This window comes from Citrus sinensis, chromosome 8 (genome assembly GCF_022201045.2).
Source record: "Citrus sinensis cultivar Valencia sweet orange chromosome 8, DVS_A1.0, whole genome shotgun sequence".
In the NCBI taxonomy this organism is placed as follows: Eukaryota; Viridiplantae; Streptophyta; class Magnoliopsida; order Sapindales; family Rutaceae; genus Citrus; species Citrus sinensis.
In genome coordinates, this window is record NC_068563.1 from 24406604 (window position 1) to 24432036 (window position 25433).

The following is a 25433-nucleotide window of genomic DNA, read 5'->3' on the forward strand; positions in this document are numbered from 1 at the left end:
TAAAATAAAATTTATGCTTAAATATAAATAATACTTTGGACATTCTTGATATTTGTTCTTTTAAGATAAACAGCAACCCAATTATCTATTTGTTTGTCTTTTTTTTTTCAATAACAGTTTGTTAGCATAAATATTTACCTGTGAAATCGAGGAGGAGAAAATGTTAGAAAAAGTAAAAAGAAAAAAAATTAAGGGAGATGGAATCAGATTTTCTATTTTGAGCAAAGAACATACGTAAAAAGATATTAAATCTATTAAGTCTACTTGTCTATAACGGTAAATTGCATAACGAATAATTTATCAGCGTAAAATAAATTTTATTAGATTATGAGTGTTCTGATTAGTTTTTAGAGTACGAATTGTCCCATCGTAAAACAAAAAAACGCCGAAAAATATAACCTTTTCGGTGGTCTTTTACTGTGTCGTTTTAAAAAGGTTAATAGTTGAGTAATATTACTAATGTAATGTCACCAATATTGTATATTCGACCCATCAATGTATCTGGTTGCCAAAGGTTGTTAAAAGCAACGTGACTTTTAATTGAAATATATTGGCTTACAGTTATTTTGCAAAGCTGTCGAAAGCTACAACAGTGGATAAAGATTTGATTATCGATTTTTTTTAATGTAAAATTGCTGGTTTGTAGCTTAAAATTTTCAATAATAATTTCACTTATTTAGTAATTAGAGAGAGAGAGAGAGAGAGAGGATTGAGGGCCAATGTTTCGCGATTTGGGGTCAATTCAAAGTCAACTAACGTGTAAAACATGATTTCCTTTCATGAACTTCGAAGAAAGAAAGAAGACTCTTCACCTTCTTCGTGACAACGAATGATGTTGATATGACAAATACAATCGGTATTACCCGCGTTGCCCAAGGTTCCGTCAGAATCCAGGCTGTGCAGATATTTATGACATCCCATATGGAGTATGGACGGAGAGGAAATATTTTCAGTTGACTGAATTAAATAAAATATATTATAATCATATTACATATTAACAGTAAAAATAAAAAGAAATGAAGAAAAACGCATGCAAGACTTAGAGAAGTCAATTAAAAGCTGGGAGTATCATCAGTTCAATTGGTTATAAATAGCATACAGCCATCCTCTCGTTGTTGCAGAACTGAAGCAAAGAGTGACAGAAAGAGTGTGTGTAGGTGATTATAATTAAGAAGATATAATGTGTGGTTCAAAAAGGGTGTGGGTGAGTGAGTTAATTTTCATATTATTAGCAGTTAAAGGGTGGTGGAGTGAGGGATGTTTGGAGCAAGAGAGGTCTGCTCTCCTCCAACTTAAACATTTCTTCAATGATAGTAAACATCTTCACTACTGGAATGATGGTGAGAATTATTCAGATTGTTGTCAGTGGGAAGGGGTTGAGTGCAACAACACCACTGGCAGAGTGATTAAATTAGATCTAGCATTTCGAAAACGGGACTCAGCAGAGTGGTATATGAATGCCTCTCTGTTTACTCCCTTTCAACAATTAGAGTTTCTTGATTTAAGTGGGAATAATATAACCGGTTGTGTTCAAAATGAAGGTCCTTAATTTACTCTATTTTAATTCTCCTTCGTAATTTCTTACATTTATCTAATCCCTTTTGACTTTTGTTTAATTTATACGTGATACAATAAAATTATGTTTTATTTTTTATTTTTTACTTTTTATTTTTTGACAGGTCTAGATAGGTTATCAAGTTTGAAGAACTTGAAGTTTCTTGATTTAACCCTTAACCACTTCAACAACAGCATCTTTTCATCTCTAGGTGGTCTTTCATCACTCAAACACTTATCATTGGGTACTAATGAATTGAATGGAAGTATTGATATTGAAGGTGAGTAAACTTCATCCCTTCTCCCGTGTCCCATCTTTTGTGGATCTTATTTCATTGACGGGCTGGAAGTATTGATATAAGATCTGGCTAGACTCTTGCTAGTTTAAGCTTCAAGGATTTAAATATTATAAAAATAGGTTTAAGAAATTATCAATATATGCAATTTTCAATGCTTCTCATAATCAGACACAATTCAATCTAATTATTTTGTATGTCCTGTCTTCAAAAGTAAAGAATTGTACACTAAATGGAAATCGACATCGTAGCTTTTTATTTTTTCTAATGCTCTTTTTTCGTTAACGAGTTTATATCCTAAGAGGGATTGGATTGAAAAAAAAAAATTTTGATGTTCAAGGTAGGCCATAATAACCTGCATCTTATTTGTCTGCATGTATCTAAATTTGTGCACTGAATTTAATATTTTGGTTATTGTGAAGGGATCAGATATTGGCCTCCATAGACCAACTTGTATTTAGTTAATTAATTAATTAACGACATTTAATATTTAACAAATTAAAATTTCGTGTTTAATCTATTTTAATTTTTTTAAGAAAAAAGAAAAAGATATAGCAGTAGGTAAAGCTAAAATAAATTTTAATTCCTTACAAATTTAAATTCATGGTTGTCAGCTAAATATACTTGCTTAAAGCCACTCAGTCGAACCCTTTGAGAGCTGCTTTAAATTTTTCGGATTAGCCATATTCTTTTCTTATTAATAAAATTCTTTTCGCTGAGATTTAACATAAAAAAATGAGAAAATAAGTTATTTAATTAACTCTGTTTTAAGTGTTGGAATAAATACAGGACTGGAATCCTTGAGTAATTTGGAGGAGCTGGACATGAGCGACAATGCAATCGACAATTTAGTGGTTCCTAAAGGTATACAAAATGTTCAAATATTAATAATTTGGAGGACAATTTAATTGATTTGATTAGGGAATGCCCAATGACACTTATCCAAAATTGTATCCCAAATAGATTACAGAGGCTTGAGGAAGTTGAATACCCTTTATTTGGGGGGGGGGGGGGGGGGAAATTGCAGTGATATATGGAAGCAAGGTGTTGCAATCAATAAAGAAATTCGTTGGTCAATATTCAAGGACTCATGCAAAGTAATCGTTAAAGTCTAGAGGTCTGCTCTCCTCAAACTCAAAACATTTCTTCAATGATGATCAACGTCTTCAAAACTGGGTAGACGCGGGAGATGATGAGAATTTTTCAGATTGTTGTCAGTGGGAAGGGGTTGAGTGCAACAACACCACTGGCAGAGTGATTAAATTAGATCTTCAATTTAGGAATTGGGAATCAGCGGAGTGGCATATGAATGCTTATCTGTTTTCTCAATTTCAACAATTAGAATCTCTTGATTTAACTGGGAACAATATAGCCGGTTGTGTTGAAAATGAAGGTCCTCAATTTACTCTACTCTAATTCTCCCTCGTAATTTCTAGCATTTATCTGATCCCTTTTGGCTTTTGTTTAATTTGTACGTGATACAATTAAATTAGGTTTTATTTTTTATTTTTTGGCAGGTCTAGATAGGTTATCAAGGTTGAACAACTTGAAGTTTCTTCATTTAGGCTTTAACTACTTCAACAACAGCATCTTTTCATCTCTAGGTGGTCTTTCATCACTCAGACACTTATTATTGGCTGCTAATCGATTGAATGGAAGTATTGATATTAAAGGTAAGCAAGCTTCATCCCTTCTCCCGTGTCCCATCTTTGTGGATCTTATTTCATCGACCAGCTGGAAGTATTGATACGAGATCTAGCTAGACTCTTGCTAGTTTAAGCTTCGAGGCTGTGAATATTATAAAAATAGGATTAAGAAATTATCAATATACGCAATTTTCAATGCTTCTCATAATCAGACACAATTCAATCTAATTATTTCGTATGTCCTGTCTTCAAAAGTAAAGAATTGTACACTAAACGGAAATCGACATTGTAGTTTTTTGATTTTTCTAATGCTCTTTCTTTGTTAACGAGTTTATATCCTGAGAGTGGATTAGATTCAAAAAAAAAAAAAAAGTTTTGATGTTCAAGGTAAGCCATAATAACATGCATCTTATTTATCTGCCTATATATAAATTTGTGCGCTGAATTTAGTATTTTGGTTAGTGTGAAGGGATCAGATATTGGCTTCCATAAACCAACTTGTATTTACTTAATTAATTAAGTAAATTTTTTGAAACAAGAATAAGGTATAGCAATAGGTAAAGTTGAAATAAATTTTTATTCCTTACAAATTTAAATTCGCCGTTGTCAGACAAATATACCTACTTAAAATCATCGGTCAGGCCCTTGGCAACTACTTTTTAGGTTTTTCGGATTAGCCGTGTACTTTTTTGCTTATTAATAAAATTCTTTTGCGCCGAGATTTAAAACAAAGAAGAAGAAAATAAGTTATTTAATTAACCCTGTTTTAAGTGTTGGCAAAAATGCAGGACTGAATTCCTTGAGTAACTTGGAGGAGCTGGACATGAGCGCCAATGCAATCGACAATCTAGTGGTTCCTAAAGGTATACAAAATGTTCAAATATTAATAATTTGGAGGACAATTTAATTGATTTGATTAGGGAATGCCCAATGACACTTATCCAAAATAATTTAATCCGAAATTGTATCCCAAACAGATTACAGAGGCTTGAGGAAGTTGAATACCCTTGTCTTAGGGGGAACGGAAGTTGCAATGATAGATGGAAGTAAGGCGTTGCAATCAATAGGATCACTACCGTCCCTCAAAACACTTTACCTTTCGTATACTAATTTTACGGGAACAGTAATTAATCAAGGTAAGTAAATCTTTTATGTCGAAAATAATTGAATTAATATATATAGCTAAAATTTGTTGCTTCCACTTCTTTGTAAATAGAATTGCACAATTTGACCAACTTGGAAGAATTGATATTGGACGAGTCTGATCTCCACGTAAGCCAGCTTCTGCAAAGCATCGCATCATTCACTTCGTTAAAGTATTTGTCAATGCAAGATAGTGTACTCAAGGGTGCCCTGCATGGTCAAGGTAAATTACGGGTATCTGAAGCTTTTGTGATATTAATTCGATAATGATTCTTTCTTTTCAAGTTAATTTTCTCCCGTAAAATAATATTTTTTCTTTTAAATTTTATATATTTTCACTATCCAATAGTTCTACCTTCTCTAAATTGTAGGATTCTTGATTAAGGTTAATGAAATTTTAGTTCTGTTATGTTAAGCATATTTCGATCGCTTAGAAGAGTAAAGAAAAATAAGTAAATTAACCCAAAAAAAAGAAAAGAACAGGACCGGATTATCCTTATTCCCTTGCATTATGTGAAATTATGACCATTTCTTGTTTATTGCTTGCAGATTTTCGTAAATTCAAGAATTTGGAAAATCTGGACATGGGTGAGGTGCAGGTTGACGTCAACACCAGTTTTCTTCAAATTGTCGGCGAATCGATGCCTTCTCTGAAGTTTTTATCACTGACATATTCAAGTCTTAATAAAAACACCATTCTTGATCAAGGTTAATTAATGATTCTCTTTCTCCCTCTCGCGCATCTTAACTAAATTTAATTGAGAATACCTAAAATGCTAGCTATTTATAAACTTAGTGAAAGATGATAGGGAGCCATAATAATGAACTACTGTAAAATAGTGTGCTGTTGTAGTGTTGATTGAAAAATAATGCTAATTTTTTACTTAACACTATAACGCCGTATAATTTTACAATTGTTTTGTTGCCATTACGTCAGATTCTACTGTTCAACTATCAGTGATCAAACTTAATTTTTAATATGTACTTTAAAGATTTTATGCAATTATTTAAGTTTTATGCAATTATATTTTTCAGGACTTTGTCGGTTAGTGCATCTGCAAGAGTTATACATCAGCAGTAATGATTTGAGAGGTAGCTTGCCATGGTGCTTGGCAAATTTGACTTCCCTTCGAGTATTAGATGTCTCTTACAATCAACTTACTGAAAACATCTCCTCATCTCCCATCATGCATCTAATATCTATTGAAAAGCTCATACTTTCAAATAATCACTTCTTCCAAATCCCTATTTCACTTGAACCACTTTTCAATCTCTCAAAACTCAAGACTTTCGATGGTGAAATATGCGCAGAAACTGAGTCACATTATAATTCTTTGACCCCAAAATTCCAACTGACTTCTATCTCACTGTCTGGTTACATAGATGGTGGCACATTTCCCAAATTCTTGTACCATCAGCATGACTTGAAGAATGCTGATCTCTCACACCTTAACTTGAGTGGACAATTTCCAAATTGGTTGCTAGAAAACAATACAAACTTAGTGATGCTTCTTCTTGCCAATAACTCTCTTTTTGGATCATTTCGAATGCCAATTCATTCCCACCAGAATTTAGCAACTTTGGATGTCTCCAACAATTTCTTTCACGGCCATATTCCGGTAGAAATCGGAACATATCTGCCAGGTTTAATGGATTTAAACTTATCTAGAAACGCTTTCAACGGTAGCATTCCCTCTTCATTTGCTGATATGAAAATGTTGGAAAGGTTGGACATATCTGACAATCAGTTGACTGGTGAAATCCCTGAGCGCATGGCCACCGGTTGCTTCTCATTAAAAATTCTTGCATTGTCAAACAACAGTTTGCAAGGTCATATATTCTCTAAAAAATTTAACTTGACAAATTTGATGAGGTTGCAGTTGGATGGTAATAAATTCATTGGAGAGATCCCAGAAAGCTTATCTAAGTGTTATTTGTTGGGAGGATTGTATCTGAGTGATAATCATCTCTCTGGTGAGATTCCAAGATGGTTGGGTAATTTGTCAGCTTTAGAAGGTATTAGAATGCCCAATAACAATCTTGAAGGACCAATTCCAATCGAGTTTTGTCAGCTTAGTGCTCTGAAGATTTTAGACCTTTCAAACAATTCTATTTTTGGAACGTTACCATCTTGTTTTAGTCCAGCACATATCGAACAAGTTCATTTGTCAAAAAACAAGATAGAAGGACGGTTGGAAAGTATAATCCATGACAGCCCTTATTTGGTGACATTAGATCTTAGTTATAACCGCTTACACGGAAGTATTCCAAATCGGATTGACAGACTACCTCAGTTAAACTACCTTCTTTTAGCTCATAATTATATTAAAGGCGAAATACCAGTTCAATTATGCCAGTTGAAGGAAGTGCGGTTGATTGATCTTTCTCATAATAATCTATCTGGTCATATTCCTTCTTGCTTGGTTAACACTGCACTCAGTGGAGGTCATCATGAGGCAGTAGCTCCAACTTCTATTTGGTGTGGTCGAGCGTCTGTCTATATATCTGCATGTCTGCCTAGTCGAAGTGCACCTCCGATGGGAAAGGAAGAAACTGTACAGTTCACAACAAAGAATATGTCCTACTATTATCAAGGAAGAATTTTGACGAGTATGTCTGGGATTGATCTTTCTTGTAACAAACTGACAGGTGAGATTCCTACTCAAATTGGATATCTTTCTGGGATTCATGCGCTAAATCTATCTCATAACAATTTGACGGGCACAATCCCGACAACATTTTCAAACCTGAAGCAAATTGAAAGCTTGGACCTCTCCTACAACCTACTGCATGGGAAAATCCCTCCTCAACTCATTGTGCTAAATACATTGGAGGTTTTCAAAGTAGCATACAATAACTTATCAGGCAAAATTCCAGATAGAGCACAATTTTCAACTTTCGAGGAAGATAGCTATGAGGGGAATCCTTTTCTTTGTGGAAAGCCACTGTCCAAAAGTTGCAATCATAATGGATTGACAACAGTGACACCAGAAGCTTCCACCGAAAATCAAGGTGATAGTTTAATTGACACGGACAGTTTCTTGATCACTTTTACAGTATCTTATGGAATTGTGATAATAGGAATTATTGGAGTTTTGTACATAAACCCTTACTGGCGGCGAAGATGGTTTTACCTTGTTGAAGTGTGTATGACCTCTTGTTATTATTTTGTAGCAGACAATCTTGTTCCTAGAAGATTTTATCGTGGATGGATGTAATTTCCTTACATTACAACTTATATGTAATTTTTAAAGAATTTTCTTTTGCATGCATGGAATAGCAACTCAATAAAAGTATTTGATGCAAATTGTCCAAGAACAACTTAGTAATTTCATTGCTACTATTAGGTTGTATACATACAGTAAATGAAATTTTTAACCATTCGCAGTAGGAATTTCTTTAGATGGCGGCCAAAGCTAACAGATTTGGGGCTCTACTTCTACACATCATAACAGGCAAAAGGTCTCTCTTTTACACGATCTGAATGAAGATTAACTTACGCCCTCTGGGCTCTGGAGTGTGTGTAAATTCTCTATTAAACTTGACGGTTGAGATTTCAGGTCCAGATGAAAGTAAAATGCAGGCGACGAGACTTCACTTTAAGTAAACTGGGACAAACTTAAAATAAAAAACATTATAGTCCAGGGTGAGAGTAATGGGTAGCTCAACTTATGGAGGATAACTAGGACTTGGAATAACTATCAGATTTGCAACTCTTGTTATATCCTAGTGGGGATTTAGGTAGCAATTATCGCCTTGGGAGTTACAGTAATCGATTCATTTCCTCCTTCATTTCTGATGGTAACCCAGCTCTATACAAGAACAATCAGAGAAGGTTCATTTAAGAAATTTCACAACCCACAATTGTTTTTTCCTTTTTGCCCTCTTCCTCACAATAAACACACCTAACGCACCAAGCCGTGCCCAAAATAATCCTATTTTATTCATGTCATGAATCCAAAAACTATCCCAGCTCACTTTGGTTAACCAGCATAACTAAATTGTGGATATAAATGAACACACTTTCGAAGCCTGTAACTTATAATAAGCTCAAACCCAAAAATGACATTTAAATCCTGCAAGTGTTTTTCATCATCTCTAACAAAAAGAAACAAGAATAATTATATACCAATAATTTTTCCATAAAAAATACTGACTTGAGTTGAAACACTATACAAACTGGGTTTTATTACACTTGCAGAAAGCTACATGGTAGAAAAAATCTAGCAGCTACATATTGGTATCACTTTCAGCTGGTCATTCAGCAATGCTCGATAGACCATGTCTAAGAATTGATTGTCCTATTACATATAAAAACTGGTCAGATATACAAGGAAAAAAATAATAATTGAAAATGCATCACAAAAAATAAGTGTTTCGCATTAGTGTTTGCACTCTAAGCATGGCAAAGTGGTGCGGGGTTAATGATTTTGAAGACTGGGATAAGTGAAAAATAGTTCAATCCACTGATGAACATAAATTTATTTACATGTCAATTTAGATATCATCAAAAAGTAAACAGTAATTCAGTCACTTAAAATAGTTGATTAAATGCGTGCCATGAATGCATTTTTGTACATAAGAAATCCAAAGAGTATTTCTGACAATACAAATATGCTAGCTTTAAGTCTGCTGTCAATATGCAATTAAGAAGATTATACCAGCTGCATGATAAAGTTCCCCTAATCTTAACAACAGTAAACATGAACATGTCAGACGCAATTATAGCTTCGAGCATTTGCATAACCAGAAATCCTAACCTGAACAAGCACCAGAAGTGTCTCTCGAACTTTCTCCTTGCTGATAAATGGTCTGCTGTTTGAAGTAAGAGCAGCAGTAAGAGATGGTGGAGGGGTTGGCGGTGGAAAAGGTTGAAGCACTGGGGAAGCACTGGTTGAAGCACTGAAGTAAGAGCAGGAGTAACAGCTTCCAGTTCCTCAAACTCACTGCAGTTTAACATAAAAGGAACTTGATGACCAATTTAAGTAATAATTAGATGATATAAGAGGTTAGGGAAAATGATGAGTGGACCCTTATGGAAGGTGATTTCACCTTAGCTAAACACGAAAATAAACAGAAATCAAAGCTGAATCCTCGAGTGCAATGCAAAGAATTTTTTCTCTCTCTTCTCTAACTCCTCTTATTCGAAATTGCTCATCATTGTGCTGCTCTTCGAGATTTCGCTAGAGTAGAGAAAGTTATTCTCCCGTTAAGTGCAGAGGAAAAAGAAGGGAAAGGGCCTGGTATGGTGTTATTCTATAGGAAGTGAGAAGGTGAAGGGTTAAAATATTTTGCAATTTGGAGGTGGTGTTTGTTAGTGTGTGTACTTCTGAATTTATTACCTCTTTAGGATCCATAGAAATTGCCTCTTGTTCAGCATGCACTGTGCCTACGAGTAAGGCGAGCTTGCATGGTATCTATTGTCTATTTACTTGGATATTCAAACAGGACTACGAGCAACCAAACACAAATCCCCAAAACAAAACACTCTTTCAAGTGCAAGGAAAGAGTAACTTGGGCATATTTATGGTTCAAGCACTACCATAACTAAGAATGTGATGCTGTCCACAAACACTATATCAGTGCCTTTTGAACTACATCACATGCTCGAAGACTTTTTTTTTAGTCATACATAAATTAGCTATAAAATTAAGACCATTATACAACTAAAAAGAAAGAAATATTGTTTGCTACTACGTATCAAAACTGGTAATAGCAATGTAAGATGGCAGACTTCTTACTTGAACAGATGAGAGGCTACAAATAAAAAATTTGTGCAAATAAAATATATGATAAAGAGCATAATACTTCTTGGGGGCTAAAAATAATATACAACTTGTGAAATATAAATTGAGCTACCATTACCTTTTAGATGTGGCAACTTTCGACTTTTGAGGCACCTTGGAATATGCATTCAGAATCCTGCATTTGGAAGCCAAATAAATAATGTTAATAACAATTTTACAATAGAAAAATTAAAAATTGATAAATGGCAGTTGTAATTTATGTATGTGTAAAGATAGCATCACATCCAGGTTCCTCCCATAAACATGCTTGTAACAAGAATTAGTTTGCCTCAACTGCTAGCAACTATACAATAGTAAAAATCACTCTTATGAACTCAACAATACTTGGCACCAATAAGAGTATGACACAGCCATTCTAAATGGAAGAGAATACAACTGTTTTACAACTATGTTGCATCAGGAGATATGTTAGGAGGATTAATCCAGATACCTTCCAACCCAATTAGGAAAACTCGAGTCAGAAACCAGGAGCCGCAACCGAACCTTACAATCTTGAAGGAAGAAGGAGACTTGGGGCATTTTTCCAGATAGGTGACTTACTAGATCTCCTGCCAAGAGAATATCTATTGCTTTGAACCTCCGTTGAAATTTCTTTTCCCTCTTTCTTGTTTTGACTTGGAACTTTCCAGCATCATCTATTTGATCTTTTTTAAAGCTAAAATAGCAATCTATGGGTTGTCAACATCTTATCTCCCCCCCCCCCCCCCCCCCCCAACACCGGCGGGGGGCCCCCAAAAAAAAAAATGAGTTGTCAATAAATAGCGCCTAGTCAACTTATGTTCTCCAATGTGCAAATCGACCTAGCAGCCACATTTTTCCCCCCTTTCAACCACCATTAGGCAACTTTTCTAACCTTTCTTCATTGCCCACGTCTACACAACTATCATATAAAGACTACATTATTATTGGGATAGAGAAAAAAAATACAGACTATATTATTATTATATCTCATTTTATTAATTAACTAGTGCAAGACTTATTTAGTGTCAAATCAAGAACTAATTAGAAAAGACAACTCATGATAATACAGACCTTAAAAAGCAATAGCTAACAACCCCCCATATACTCCTATTTTAGCCTTCAATATCCTGGTAAAAACAGAATTAAGTCTTGCAAAAGAACATTCACAAGTAAATTCAACATTAATTAAGATTAAGTATCTACTGCACCTTCAATCAATGACTGGGTGAATAGCATGGTCAACCATCCAGTTGCTGTAGCCCTCCTTGTACCTATGTTAGTTACATTTTACATATTAAGCCACGAAAATGAAGGATCACAGCCTGGTAAAGAAAGCCATTAATTAATAGTTTTTGTTTAAAAAGTTCTCGTTTAGATCTTTCCTATTCAATGAATCAATGTAATCCAGGGAGAACTCTTCCATTTCAAGCAGTGTTAGAAGATAATTGGAAAGCCTAAAGATAATATACAAGGACCAAGATATCAATTAGGTCAAATAGTGAATGTCAAATATAAAAAATAAATAAAAGAAGTTGTACATGATCATTTACTGTCAAGTTCTGTAAAACTGAAAATACCATTATCCCTGTAGAGATTCTCAAACAACTCTTTAGCAAATTATAAAATAGTTAAAAAAAGAACGAAAGTTTAAAAAAAAAAATGTACAACAGCCATATCAGGAGATATTTTTCTTCTCAATCTCAATATTTTCTAGCCGTAAAACAATTGAAAAGCTTAACACTAAGTGAATTATTAAGAATTCATCATTTAAATTCCCAAATCGCGAAATGTTGGTGCAACTAGGAAAGTGCAAATGCAATCACTTTACTAACACAAGAAACATCAATAGTGAGAAGCCAACTTTGTATCAAATTTGAAACAGATAGATAGTGGTCAAAAAAATTATAAAGACACTCAATTAAAAGCCTTTCAAACAGCTTTTGCATGCAACAAGAACAAATCAAAGGCGATGTGAATGTATTGAAAGACTAATTTACAATCATCTACAGGACGTAAATATCTTGGATAACTACTCTCTATACCTTACTGTCCCACTGAAAATCATCAAATCCCTCCAAACAAAAATGACAAAACGGATAAGAATTGTGTGGTCAAACTTCAATAACTTAGCAGCCAGAGCAAAAACTTATGTAGACACGCAAGCCACTCAAAATAGTCATATTGTTTGCTTTCCAAACACAAGCCACTTTGTAATGAATATTCATAAATTGCTACTACCATGTTTGTTAAAACACGTGAAAACCACCATCACTAACTAAATGTAACTGATGATCATCATCACGTTCATGGAATCACATGTCTGACAGTATTAATTAGTGCAAATGGCATGCTTCTTAAAACTCCTTATTTATCACATGGGCGCCATTCCAATCAACCAATGATTCTGATCTAGTCAGCATATTCAACCTACGAGCGAGTAATACCTTCATTGCTTCTTTAGATTTCTCAACAAAATTCCACATTCTAACCATACTTCTGAACTTGTTGCTCCCATAGACTAATACAATATAAAGATTTCTTCCCACACCACCTCAGCCCCCACTCCTAAAAAACCAATTTAAATTCTCATTGACTGTACAACCTATAGTCCATACCAAATTGAAAAATTTACAAATATAGAACCTCAAAGAATCTTCTTGCGTTCCATTTTTTACGGCAAGAAAATTGACTTTTACCACATGCAAGTCAACAAATAAAACAATCATGTCTTTGTGAGATGCACATTTTCAGACGAATCTGAAGAACAATGAAACCATAAAAACCTAATATGAGAACACTGAGGACTCCAGATATCATCTATAGAATCTTTGGTCCACCCTTGCATGATGAAAAAAAATTGAAGGCTTCGTCACCAACTCCCCAGGTTGTTTTGTTCTCCTATCTCCTAAATGTAAAGGAAAGGCAACCCGTTCATTTTCCAATCTTAAGGGGCACAGAACGATTCTGGTATAAAATAGTCTGTTTCTATACAAAAATAACTCCTTTGCACTTGGCATTCCACATCTCGAAATAAAAAGCATGCAATGAGGAGAATATAATAGCATCAAACAAGTTTTATTAACCAAACTTCAAAGATGCCAGACAATGCAAAAAAGGAATCTGTACAAGCCAGATCCCAAGAATAATAATTCCAATATACAATTCACGAAAACAATAACTAAAACCATGTTCATCAGGCCTCGGCAGAAGCAACATGCAATAGCCATACTCTATTATTTGAAACACATTTCCAAGTTTGGTTAAGATTCTAAACTATTCTCTATCTGTCAATTATTTGTTGTGCGCGGAATGCGGAATCAAGCGCACCAAATAATTACTGAAAAATACAAGACACAAGAATTTACGTGGTTCGGTAATTAAACCTACATCCACGGAGGCAAGAAAGAATAATTGTTTATTTAACAATTAATAGAATACAATATTTGATTAACGAATCTCACTTCCCAGAAACCCAAATATACCCAGTACTTTCACACTCTGCAGGAAAGATAAATTCCCCAGACACACTTCTCTCACTTCTCTCAAAAGCTTAGAAACTTATAAGCTTAACAATTTTGGGATGATTTAGAATGGAAGAAGTGCTCTCTATTTATAGACTTGAAGCTAGTACTATTCCACCTAACTCAAGTACTATTTCACCTAACCCAAGCACTATTCCACCTAACCCATGCAAATATGTCAATGGTGACCATTTGGCAAATTTGACAAATTTGCCAACTTTCCATTTTTTCTTCAAATGTTTGGTAGCTCTTTGAAAAATTGCCACATGCATGACTTTTCAACAATTTTCCACATCGGCGAAAATTTGTCTAAATCTGAGTCGACTACCAACGAACCCTCATCCCCAAAGTGATCCTTCAATAAGGATCCAGAATGGCTATGTCGTTTCGACTGCCTACGTACCCAAAATTTGGGATCAAGCCAACCGTAGTTCAAAATTCTCCAAACTCAACGCATTCGAAGAATTAGTTTCAATCCGTATAAAGATTTACTCAATCTGCACACACGATTTTCCTTTCCAGCAACTCTGAAACCACAAGACTGAATCATATAGATTTCCTCCTCCAAATCTCCATGTAAGAATGCCGTCTTAACATCTAACTGAGTCAACTCTAACTCATACTCTATAACTAAGGCAAGTAGGATACGAATGGAAGTATGTTTTTCAACTAGAGAGAAAACTTCATTGTAGTCAATACCTTCTTTTTGAGCAAAATCTTTTGCCACGAGCCTTGCCTTGTATCGAGGAGTTATTTGATTCGGAGATCCTTGCTTTTTGGTGTAGACCCATTTATTGCCAATAGCCATTTTCCCCTTTGGTAACTTTACAAGTTCCCAAGTCTGGTTTTGATGGAGAGATTTCATCTCTTCCTCCATGGCTAGCTTCCATTGATCACTTTCACTGCTGCGTAATGCTTCACCGAAAGTATTGAGGATGTCATCATCAATAACTGGAAGTGCATAGGCTACCACCATATCTTTAGTAAGCCATCCGGGTTTCTTTATCTCTCTTCTTGGCCTCCTTGTTGCTATAAAATCATCATCATTTACATCATCAATTGTTTCTTCATTTTGTGGGACATCAGAAGAAACAACCTCTTCTTCAACTCTAGGTGTCACCTCCATAGTTGAACTATTATTTGATGTAGAACTAACCGGTACATATGGAGTTGCATCAAACTCCACCCGCTGCAATACCTCTGTGGTCTTGTTCTCCACCTGCTGAGAACTTGAAGTTTTTATCATTGAAGCTTCATCAAATGTGACATCTCTGCTACACATAAACTTTTTGTCTTCAAGATCCTAAAGCTTGAAGCCCTTTACTCCACCTTTGAATCCCACAAAAATGAATTTTCTAGCACGAGGATCCAGTTTACCATATTTGACATGATAATAAGCTGGACACCCGAATACACGAAGGGAATCATAGTCTTGTGCATGGTTTTCAGACCACAGTTCCATAGGAGTTTTATCTCCAATTGCAGCAGAAGGCAACCGATTTACCAAGTGACTTGCGTAGCTCACATTTTCAGCCCAAAACTTTTTATCTAAACCAACATTAGATAACATACATCGTACCTTCTCCAGTAAAGTACGATTCATACGCTCAGCCACACCGTTCTGTTGCGGAGTATGTCTCACCGTGAAATGTCTTTTAATACCCTCGTTCTAGCATACTTGCAAGAATGGATCAGAAGTATATTCACCCCCATTATCAGATCGTAATACTTTGATCTTTCTGCCAGTTTGAGTCTCCACCAATTTCTTCCACTTTACGAAAATCTCTAGAACCTCATCCTTTGCTCGCATGGTGTACATCCATACACGTCTAGAGAAATCATCAACAAATATAACAAAATAATGGCTTCCACCAATTGATGCAGTTTTGGTTGGTCCCCATACATCACTATGAACATATTCAAGGATCTTACGAGTGTCGTGATTAGCTGTACCAAACTTGACCCTTGTTTTCTTGCCTACTACACAATGCTCACAGAAATTTAATTTACAGGTTTTGGTACCTTTTAAGAGTCCATGCCTCATCAGAGTTTGCAAAGACTTCTCTCCTGCATGTCCCAGTCGTACATGCCATAGCTTGGTGGTGTCACTGTGCGCCTCAACAACATTTGCTTCATCAGTTGTACCTCCCTTCAAATAGTACAGATTGTGACGCCGAACCCCTTGCAGAATCACCATAGCCCCATGTGTAAACTTCATTGTGCCATCTTCAATGGTAACTTTGTAACTTTTAGCTTCCAAAGCACCCACAGAAATTAGATTTTTCTTTATCTCTGGAACAAATCTAACCTCTTTGAGTTCTCTAACTATTCCATCAAACATTTTTAGCCGAATTGTTCCTATCCCCATTGTGCGACAAGGTTGATTATTCCCCATCACCACTGCATCGGATTCCAGATTACAAAAATTCGTAAACCATTCCTTAATAGGACACAAATGATAGGTTGCTCCAGTATCAAGTATCCACTCGCTCAAATTAGCCACATATGCTGCAGGAGTGATACTTAGTGAATAATCAGAGTCCTCATCTTTCCGTGCCATGTTTGCTGCTGCTGGTTTCTTCCCATCTCTCTTTTGAGCCTTTGGACAATCTTTCTTCCAATGGCCCTTTTCATGACAAAAGGCACACTCATCTCGAGCTATTTCTGCTTCTCGATTTGGATCGAGAATTCTTTCCACCACGCTTTTTATGTTTCTCCATCGCCCAATCTCTGCTCACCAAAGCTTCAGACGATGCTCGTTCAGAATTTTTATCATTATTCCGAATCTCCAAGCTAGTCAATGCTGTGCAAACATCTTTAAAGACGATCACACTTTTCCCATATATCAAAGTAGTCACAAAATGGCTATATTCCTCTGGTAGTAAGTGTAACAGAATCATAGCCTTGACTTCATCTTTAATATCTTCATCAAGATTCTTCAAATCAGCAAGTAACTTTTCAAATCTTGAAACATGATCGTGCATTGACACCCTAGACTTCATTCGAAAGCCATATACTTGGCTCATTGCATGAAGACGATTTTCAGGACTTTTCACTAGGTACTTCTCTTCCAATGTACGCCACAAAGTCACTGCACACTCCTCATCTTTCACCAAGTATTTCAACTCCTTAGTCAAACAAGATCTGATCTGACCACAGGCTTTCTCGTTCATACGATCCCAAATTTCTTCATCATACAAGTGTCTTTTATTTTTCAGAACAACATCAAGATCGATTTGAATAAGGGCATCCATAACTTCGCGCCTCCACATGCCAAAGTTGATTTTCCCATCAAACTTTTCAACATCGATCTTCTGGCCTCCTATAACAGGTGCTGAATAGCGATTTGACAAATCTCGCCTCCCACATGAATTGTCTCCTGAAATAGTCTCGGTAGATCTCTCCCCAATTCTGGAAGTTTCACCTTCTACCATTTTTCTCAACGAACTATTTCCACTTGAAAAACAGCCTCTATGATGTTAATTTCGCGTGAATAAATGCACTAAGAAAGTTTCCAGGAAACTGGACAGGAACTCGGTCCCAATTAAAAATCAAAATCCTTAGACTCTTATCGCCTTTTTTGACAGAACTTTCCTAGACATGCAAAAATACACACTACTTACAATAGACTGTCTCCCAAGTACAAATGGCCGTCTCCACCGTATTCGTGAATAGTACCGTGTATGTGAACAGTACCGTATACGTGAACAGTACTGTATCCCCCCAAGTACGAACCGTCGGCTCTGATACCACTTGTTGTGCGCAGAATGCGGAATCAAGCGCACCAAATAATTACTGAAAAATATAAGACACAAGAATTTACGTGGTTCGGTAATTAAACCTACATCCACGGAGGCAAGAAAGAATAATTGTTTATTTAACAATTAATAGAATACAATATTTGAGTAACGAATCTCACTTCCTAGAAACCCAAATATACCCAGTACTTTCACACTCTGCAGGAAAGATAAATTCCCCAGACACACTTCTCTCACTTCTCTCAAAAGCTTAGAAACTTATAAGCTTAACAATTTTGGGATGATTTAGAAAGGAAGAAGTGCTCTCTATTTATAGACTTGAAGCTAGTACTATTCCACCTAACCCAAGTACTATTTCACCTAACCCAAGCACTATTCCACCTAACCCATGCAAAAATGTCAATGGTGATCATTTGGCAAATTTGACAAATTTGCCAACTTTCCATTTTTTCTTCAAATGTTTGGTAGCTCTTTGAAAAATTGCCACATGCATGACTTTTCAACATTATTAACATGTAAAACATAATAATGTACACTTAAACTACTACAGTAGTTTAATTGTAAAACAACAATACCTGCTAAAAAGATTTGCTACCTCTTCACATTCACGAGCATTGTAGAACCAAATCCCATTTACTTCTTGGGATGCATTCCAATATAACAAATACGGAACCTGAACTTCAAACTCAAAATCTCCCAAAAGATTTTCCACTAAATTATCTGCACATATCCAAGATATTGAAGCTTATCAATGCAAGAACATATGCAAAAAGACATGAAGGTTAGGAGATATAACTAAAACTTAGCAACAACTGATAAGCACAACAAGACATGAAATATAACACAAGTTGTAAACAAGATAGACACACGGTATCTAAATAATTGTACCAACCCCCTCTCCTGATGGTCATAAAACGACCAATATTTAACGCTAGACAACAACATTGCAAATACTTTAGCCTCTGTAATATTGGCATATAAATATTTTCGGTTAGGTACATTATATTCTTCGTTCTAAAACCTCAATTATTAGCTAGTACTGTGATAAAATGATTCATCACTGAAATTAAAACTAGTTCACGTACAAATAATCAAAACTGAAATAAAAGCAACGATAAACCAACCTATATTACGTCGATTCATCACAACAAACTGAAATCGAGGCCGTGTGTTCCTGAAAATTGAAAAAATAATAATTTCACCAACTTCATATGTAATACAATCTCCAAAACACCAAATATCAAATGAAAAAAATGGATAGCATAAGAGAGAAAAGAAAGTGTTTGATGAGATAGTCCAAAGAGAGTGAAAGAGTTGAACAGCCAAACAAGGTGAGGTGAACAGTTTCGGACTGAGACTCGAAACTGATCTTGCTTTAACTTCTTTCAAACATTTGGGAAATAGCATTTATTTCTTTCAATTTCTCTACTTTTTTTTTGTTTTCCTTTTTGTCATTTAGACCCCAAAATTAGATTTATTATAATCATATTTTACCCATACACTATTAACCCCTTTTATTTTTTAAATTGTCAATATTAATGTACTAGAATAATGTTAGAAATCCCAATTATTATCTTAATGTTTCAATCATAACTAATGTGATAACTCATCGGTAACTGCAACATTAACTTAATTATTAATGTTTATCATGAAATGATGAGATTATTATTCAAGAAAGAATTAGTAAACATCAATGACTAATATAATGTGATAATTACAGCTGAATATTAGTACAATAATTAGGATCCCTAAAGTTAGTGAATGTATTATAATATACGTGTGTTGCACCGTTTTATATATCTCTCAAATTCAATTGAATAATTTCAGAGACCTGAATACCTTTTATTACATTAATTAGGAATGTATACATAAATGAATTATGTGTAGTTTTTGTTCTATTTTCACTATTATTTATCATTCATCTACGTACGTCACTTGATTTTTTACAATTAATATGCTTGAATGGATCTCTTAGATATAAATAAAATAAACGAAAAGTCTAAGAGAAAAAAAAATGAGGACCGAAATTATTACACCAACAACAAATTTGCCCAGAGAGCAATAAATCAAACTTGCTTAGGAAGTACAATGATTAGTTAATAACTAAAAGAGCCTTCACCTAACATGTTAAAGCTTCTGTCAAGCAAACACCCATTGAAAGCTGTTTAGGTCCGTTTTAGATCATCGGAAATTTGACAAAATCATAAAAACCCTCATCTTAGAAATTCCAAGCATCAGGCAACAATCCGACTTTATTGATATTGAGAGTAACACAATAAAAGTTTCGTACAGATTTTGCAAACGAAAAGCACATAATACACTTAACTAGGAAAAATTAAAGTGTATATATTACAATCTGCTAACAACATACAATAGTAAAAATCACTCTTATGAACTCACAAATACTAGGCACCAATAAGAGTATGATACAGCCATTCTAAATGAAAGAGAATACAACTGTTTTACAAATATGTCCCATCAGGAGATATGTTAGCAGGATTAATCCAGATACCTTCGAACCCAATTAACGAACTCGAGTCAGAAACCAGGGGCCCCCAACTGAACCTTACAATTTTGAAGGAAGAAGGAGACTTGTGGTCCAGATAGGTGACTTACTAGATCTCCTGCCAAGAGAATATATATTGCTTTGGACCTCCATTGAAATTTCTTTGTCCCTTTTCCTTGTTTTGACTTGAACTTTCCAGCATCATCTATTTGATCTTTTTTAAAGGTAAAATAGCAATCTATTCTGCCAACATCTTATTCTGCCAAATCCCACCCAAAAAAAAAATAATAATAAAAAGACAACTATGTCACAAATAATGCCTACTCAACTTATGTTTTCCCCCTTTCAACCACCGTTAGGCAACTTTTCTAACCTTCCTTCATTGCCCACACCTGCAGAACTATAATAAAAAGACTACATTATTATTGAGGTAGAGAAAATATACAGACTGTATTATTATTACATCGCATTTTACTAATTAACTAGTGCAAGACTTCTTTAGTGTCAAATCAAGAACTGATTAGAAAAGACAACTCATGATAATACAGACCTTCATAAGCAATAGCTAACAACATCCCATATACTCCTATTTTAGCCTTCACTATCCTGGTAAAAACACAATCAAGTCTTGCAAAAGAACATTCACAAGTAAATTCAACATTAATTAAGATTAGGTATCTATTGAATGACTGGGTGAATAGCATCGTCAACCATCTAGTTCCTGTAGCCTTCCATGTACCTATGTTAGTTACATTTTATATATTAAGCCATGAAAATGAAGAATCACAGCCTGGTAAAGAAAGCCATTAATTAATAGTTTTTGTTTAAAAAGTTATCGTTTAGATCTTTCCTATTCAATGAATCAATGTAATCCAGGGAGAACTCTTCCATTTCAAACTGTGTTAGAAGATATTTGCAAAGCCTAAATATAATATACAAGGACCAAGATATACACAGATGGTTTCTTTATGGGACTAAAGAGCTTTTTTAGATGTTAAAACTGTTTCAAACTGTTTTTCTTGTTTGGTTTAACTAAGGAAGAGATTGTGGAAGATTAAAAATGATGTTTCCTGTTCTCTGTAGGAAGCTTTTAGGAGATTTTTTGGGCTTTTTTGAAAGGTTGAATTGTCAAAAATACCTTGATGTTATTGTTTGCTAAAAGATATTATGGACAACTAAACAACCAACAACATTTTGTTAAAAGCTCTACTAGTGTAGGATCTACAGGAAGAAGCTATACCAAACAGACCCTTAGACTAAATAATTAACCTTGTTTTAAGTGTTGGCATAAATGCAGGACTGAATTCCTTGAGTAACTTGGAGGAGCTGGACATGAGCAACAATGCAATCGACAAACTTGTGGTTCCTAAAGGTATACAAAATGTTCAAATATTAATAATTGAGTAATGATACAACCACAAACTCTTGTACAAACTTATTTTGTACAAACTGATGTGGCATGATAAGATTGGTTGAATTAAATATCACTTGCCCCACATGATTTGTTTTTATTAATTTATATTTTCATTCAACCAATCTTATCATGCCATATCAGTTTGTACAAAATAAATTTGTACAAGAATTTGTGGCTATATCATTACTCTTAATAATTTGGAGGACAGTTTAATAGATTTGATTAGGGAATGCCCAATGACACTTACCCAAAATAATTTAATCTGAAATTGTATCCCAAATAGATTTCAGAGGTTTGAGGAAGTTGAATACCCTTCGTTTAGGGCGAACGGAAATTGCAATGATAGATGGAAGTAAGGTGTTGCAATCAATAGGATCACTACCATCCCTCAAAACACTTTACCTTTCGTATACTAATTTTACAGGAACAGTAGTTAATCAAGGTAAGTAAATCTTTTATGTCGAAAATAATTGAATTAATATATATAGCTAAAATTTATTGTTTCTACTTCTTTCTAAATAGAATTGCACAATTTCACCAACTTGGAAGAATTGATATTGGACAAGTCTGATCTCCACGTAAGCCAGCTTCTGTCAAGCATCGCATCATTCACTTCGTTAAAGTATTTGTCAATGCAAGATAGTGTATTCAAGGGTGCCCTGCATGGTCAAGGTAAAATACGGGTATCTGAAGCTTTTGTGATATTAATTCGATAATGATTCTTTCTTTTCAAGTTAAATTTCTCTTGTAAAATAAGATTTTTTTTCTTTTAAATTTTATATATTTTCACTGTCCAATAGTTCTACCTTCTCTAAATTGTAGGATTCTTGATTAAGGTTAATGAAATTTTAGTTCTGTTATGTTAAGAATATTTCGATCGCTTAGAAGAGTAAAGAAAAATAAGTAAATTAACCCAAAAAAAAGAAAAGAACAGCACCGGATTATCCTTATTCCCTTTCATTATGTGATCAATATCAAAATTATAACCATTTCTTGTTTACTGCTTGTAGATTTTCGTAAATTCAAGAATTTGGAACATCTGGACATGGGTTGGGTGCAGGTTAACGTCAAATAACATCTATCGAAGAGCTCATACTTTCAAATAATCACTTCTTCCAAATCCCTATTTCACTTGAACCACTTTTCAATCTCTCAAAACTCAAGACTTTCGATGGTGAAATATGGGCAGAAACTGAGTCACATTATAATTCTGTGACCCCTAAATTCCAACTGACTTCTATCTCACTGTCTGGTTACATAGATGGTGGCACATTTCCCAAATTCTTGTACCATCAGCATGACTTGAAGAATGCTGATCTCTCACACCTTAACTTGAGTGGAAATTTTCCAAATTGGTTGGTAGAAAACAATACGAACTTAGAGACGCTTCTTCTTGCCAACAACTCTCTTTTTGGATCATTTCGGATGCCAATTCATTCCTACCAGAAATTGGCAATATTGGATGTCTCCAAAAATTTCTTTCAAGGCCATATCCCAGTAGAAATCGGAACATATCTGCCTGGCTTAATGGATTTAAACTTATCTAGAAATGCTTTCAACGGTAGCATTCCCTCTTCATTTGCTGATATGAAAATGTTGGAAAGGTTGGACATATCCTACAATCAGTTGACTGGTGAAATCCCTGAGCGCATGGCCACGGGTTGCTTCTTATTGGAAATTCTTGCATTGTCAAACAACAATTTACAAGGTCATATATTCTCTAAAAAATTCAACTTGACAAATTTAATGAGGTTGCAGTTGGATGGTAATAATTTCACTGGAGAGATCTCAGATAGCTTATCTAATTGCCGTTTGTTAGCAGGATTATATCTGAGTGATAATCATCTCTCTGGTAGGATTCCAAGATGGTTGGGTAATTTGTCAGCTTTAGAAGATATTAGAATGTCCAATAACAATCTTGAAGGACCAATTCCAATCGAGTTTTGTCAGCTAGATTATCTGACAATTTTAGACCTTTCAAACAATGCTATTTTCGGAACCTTACCATCTTGTTTTAGTCCAGCATTTATCGAACAAGTTCATTTGTCAAAAAACAAGATAGAAGGACAGTTGGAAAGTATAATCCATGACAGCCCTTATTTGGTGACATTAGATCTTAGTTATAACCGCTTCCACGGAAGTATTCCAAATTGGATTAACATACTTCCTCAGTTAAGCTCCCTTCTTCTAGGTAATAATTATATTGAAGGCGAAATACCAGTTCAATTATGTGAGTTGAAGGAAGTGCGGTTGATTGATCTTTCTCATAATAATCTATCTGGGTATATTCCTGCTTGCTTGGTTTACACTTCACTCGGTGAAGATTATCATGAGGAAGGACCTCCAACTTCTATTTGGTGTGATCGAGCATCTGTCTATGGATCTCCATGTCTGCCTACTCAAAGTGGACCTCCGATGGGAAAGGAAGAAACTGTACAATTCACAACAAAGAATATGTCCTACTATTATCAAGGAAGAATTTTGACGAGTATGTCTGGGATTGATCTTTCTTGTAACAAACTGACAGGTGAGATTCCTACTCAAATTGGATATCTTACAAGGATTCATGCGCTAAATCTATCTCATAACAATTTGACGGGCACAATTCCAACAACATTTTCAAACCTGAAGCAAATCGAAAGCTTGGACCTCTCCTACAACCTACTGCATGGGAAAATCCCTTCTCAACTCACTGTGCTAAATACATTGGCCGTCTTCAAAGTAGCATACAATAACTTATCAGGCAAAATTCCAGATAGAGTTGCACAATTTTCAACTTTTGAGGAAGATAGCTATGAGGGGAATCCTTTTCTTTGTGGATGGCCACTGTCCAAAAGTTGCGATGATAATGGATTAACAACAGTGACAACAGAAGCTGACACTAAAAATGAAGAAGGTGATAGTTTAATTGACATGGACAGTTTCCTGATCACTTTTACAGTATCTTATGGAATTGTGATATTAGGAATTATTGGAGTTTTGTACGTAAACCCCTATTGGCGGCGAAGATGGTTTTACCTTGTTGAAGTGTGTATGACCTCTTGCTACTATTTTGTGGCAGACAATCTTGTTCCTAGAAGATTCTATGGTGGATGGATGTAATTTCAGTTACTTTACAACTTATATGTAATTTTTAAAGAATTTTCTTTTGCATGCATGGAATAGCAACTCAATAAAAGTATTTGATGCAAATTGTCCAAGAACAACTTAGTAATTTCATTGCTACTATTCGGTTGTATATATACAGTTAATGAAATTTTTAACCATCCGCAGTAGGAATTTCTTTAGATGGCGGCCAAAACTAACAGATTTGGGGCTCTACTTCTACACATCATAACAGGCAAAAGGTCTCTCTTTTACACGATCTGAATGAAGATTAACTTACGCCCTCTGGAGTGTGTGAAAGTTCTCTATTAAACTTGACGGTTGAGATTTCAGGTCCAGATGAAAGTTAAATGCAGGCGACGAGACTACACTTTAAGTAAACTGGGACAAACTTAAAATAAAAAAAATTATAGTCCAGGGTGAGAGTGATGGGCAGCTCAACTTATGGAGGATAACTAGGACTTGGAATAACTATCAGATCTACAACTCTTGTTATATGCTAGTGGGGATTCAGGTAGCGATTATCGCCTTGGGAGTTACAGTAATCGATTCATTTCCTCCTTCATTTCTGATGGTAACCCAGCTCTATACAAGAACAATAAGAGAAGGTTCATTTAAGAAATTTCACAACCCACAATTTTTTTTTTTCCTTTTTGCCCTCTTCCTCAGAATAAACACACCTAACACACCAAGCCGTGAACAAAATAATCCTATTTTATTCA

At 35.0% G+C, this 25433-nt stretch overlaps 1 protein-coding gene across 6 annotated transcripts in view; it reads left to right on the forward strand.

Moving 5' to 3' along the window:
- LOC102613465 (receptor-like protein 15) overlaps positions 1-24725 on the forward strand; it is a 180916-nt gene extending 156191 nt beyond the window's left edge. For 2 of the 6 annotated variants that reach the window (XM_052432141.1, XM_052432140.1), the window contains 2 exons: positions 6929-7288; positions 24134-24725. In XM_052432141.1, coding sequence (XP_052288101.1) covers positions 6929-7288; positions 24134-24708 — 935 coding nt within the window. In that variant the 3' untranslated portion in view covers positions 24709-24725. Of the gene's footprint in view, positions 1-1041; positions 1542-1679; positions 1836-2639; positions 2715-3367; positions 3524-4284; positions 4360-4473; positions 4633-4712; positions 4863-5188; positions 5348-5674; positions 7289-24133 lie in introns of those variants that run through there. The other 4 variants (XM_052432146.1, XM_052432139.1, XM_052432145.1 and 1 more) reach the window with 4 other exon arrangements.
- Positions 24726-25433: the final 708 nt, after the last annotated feature.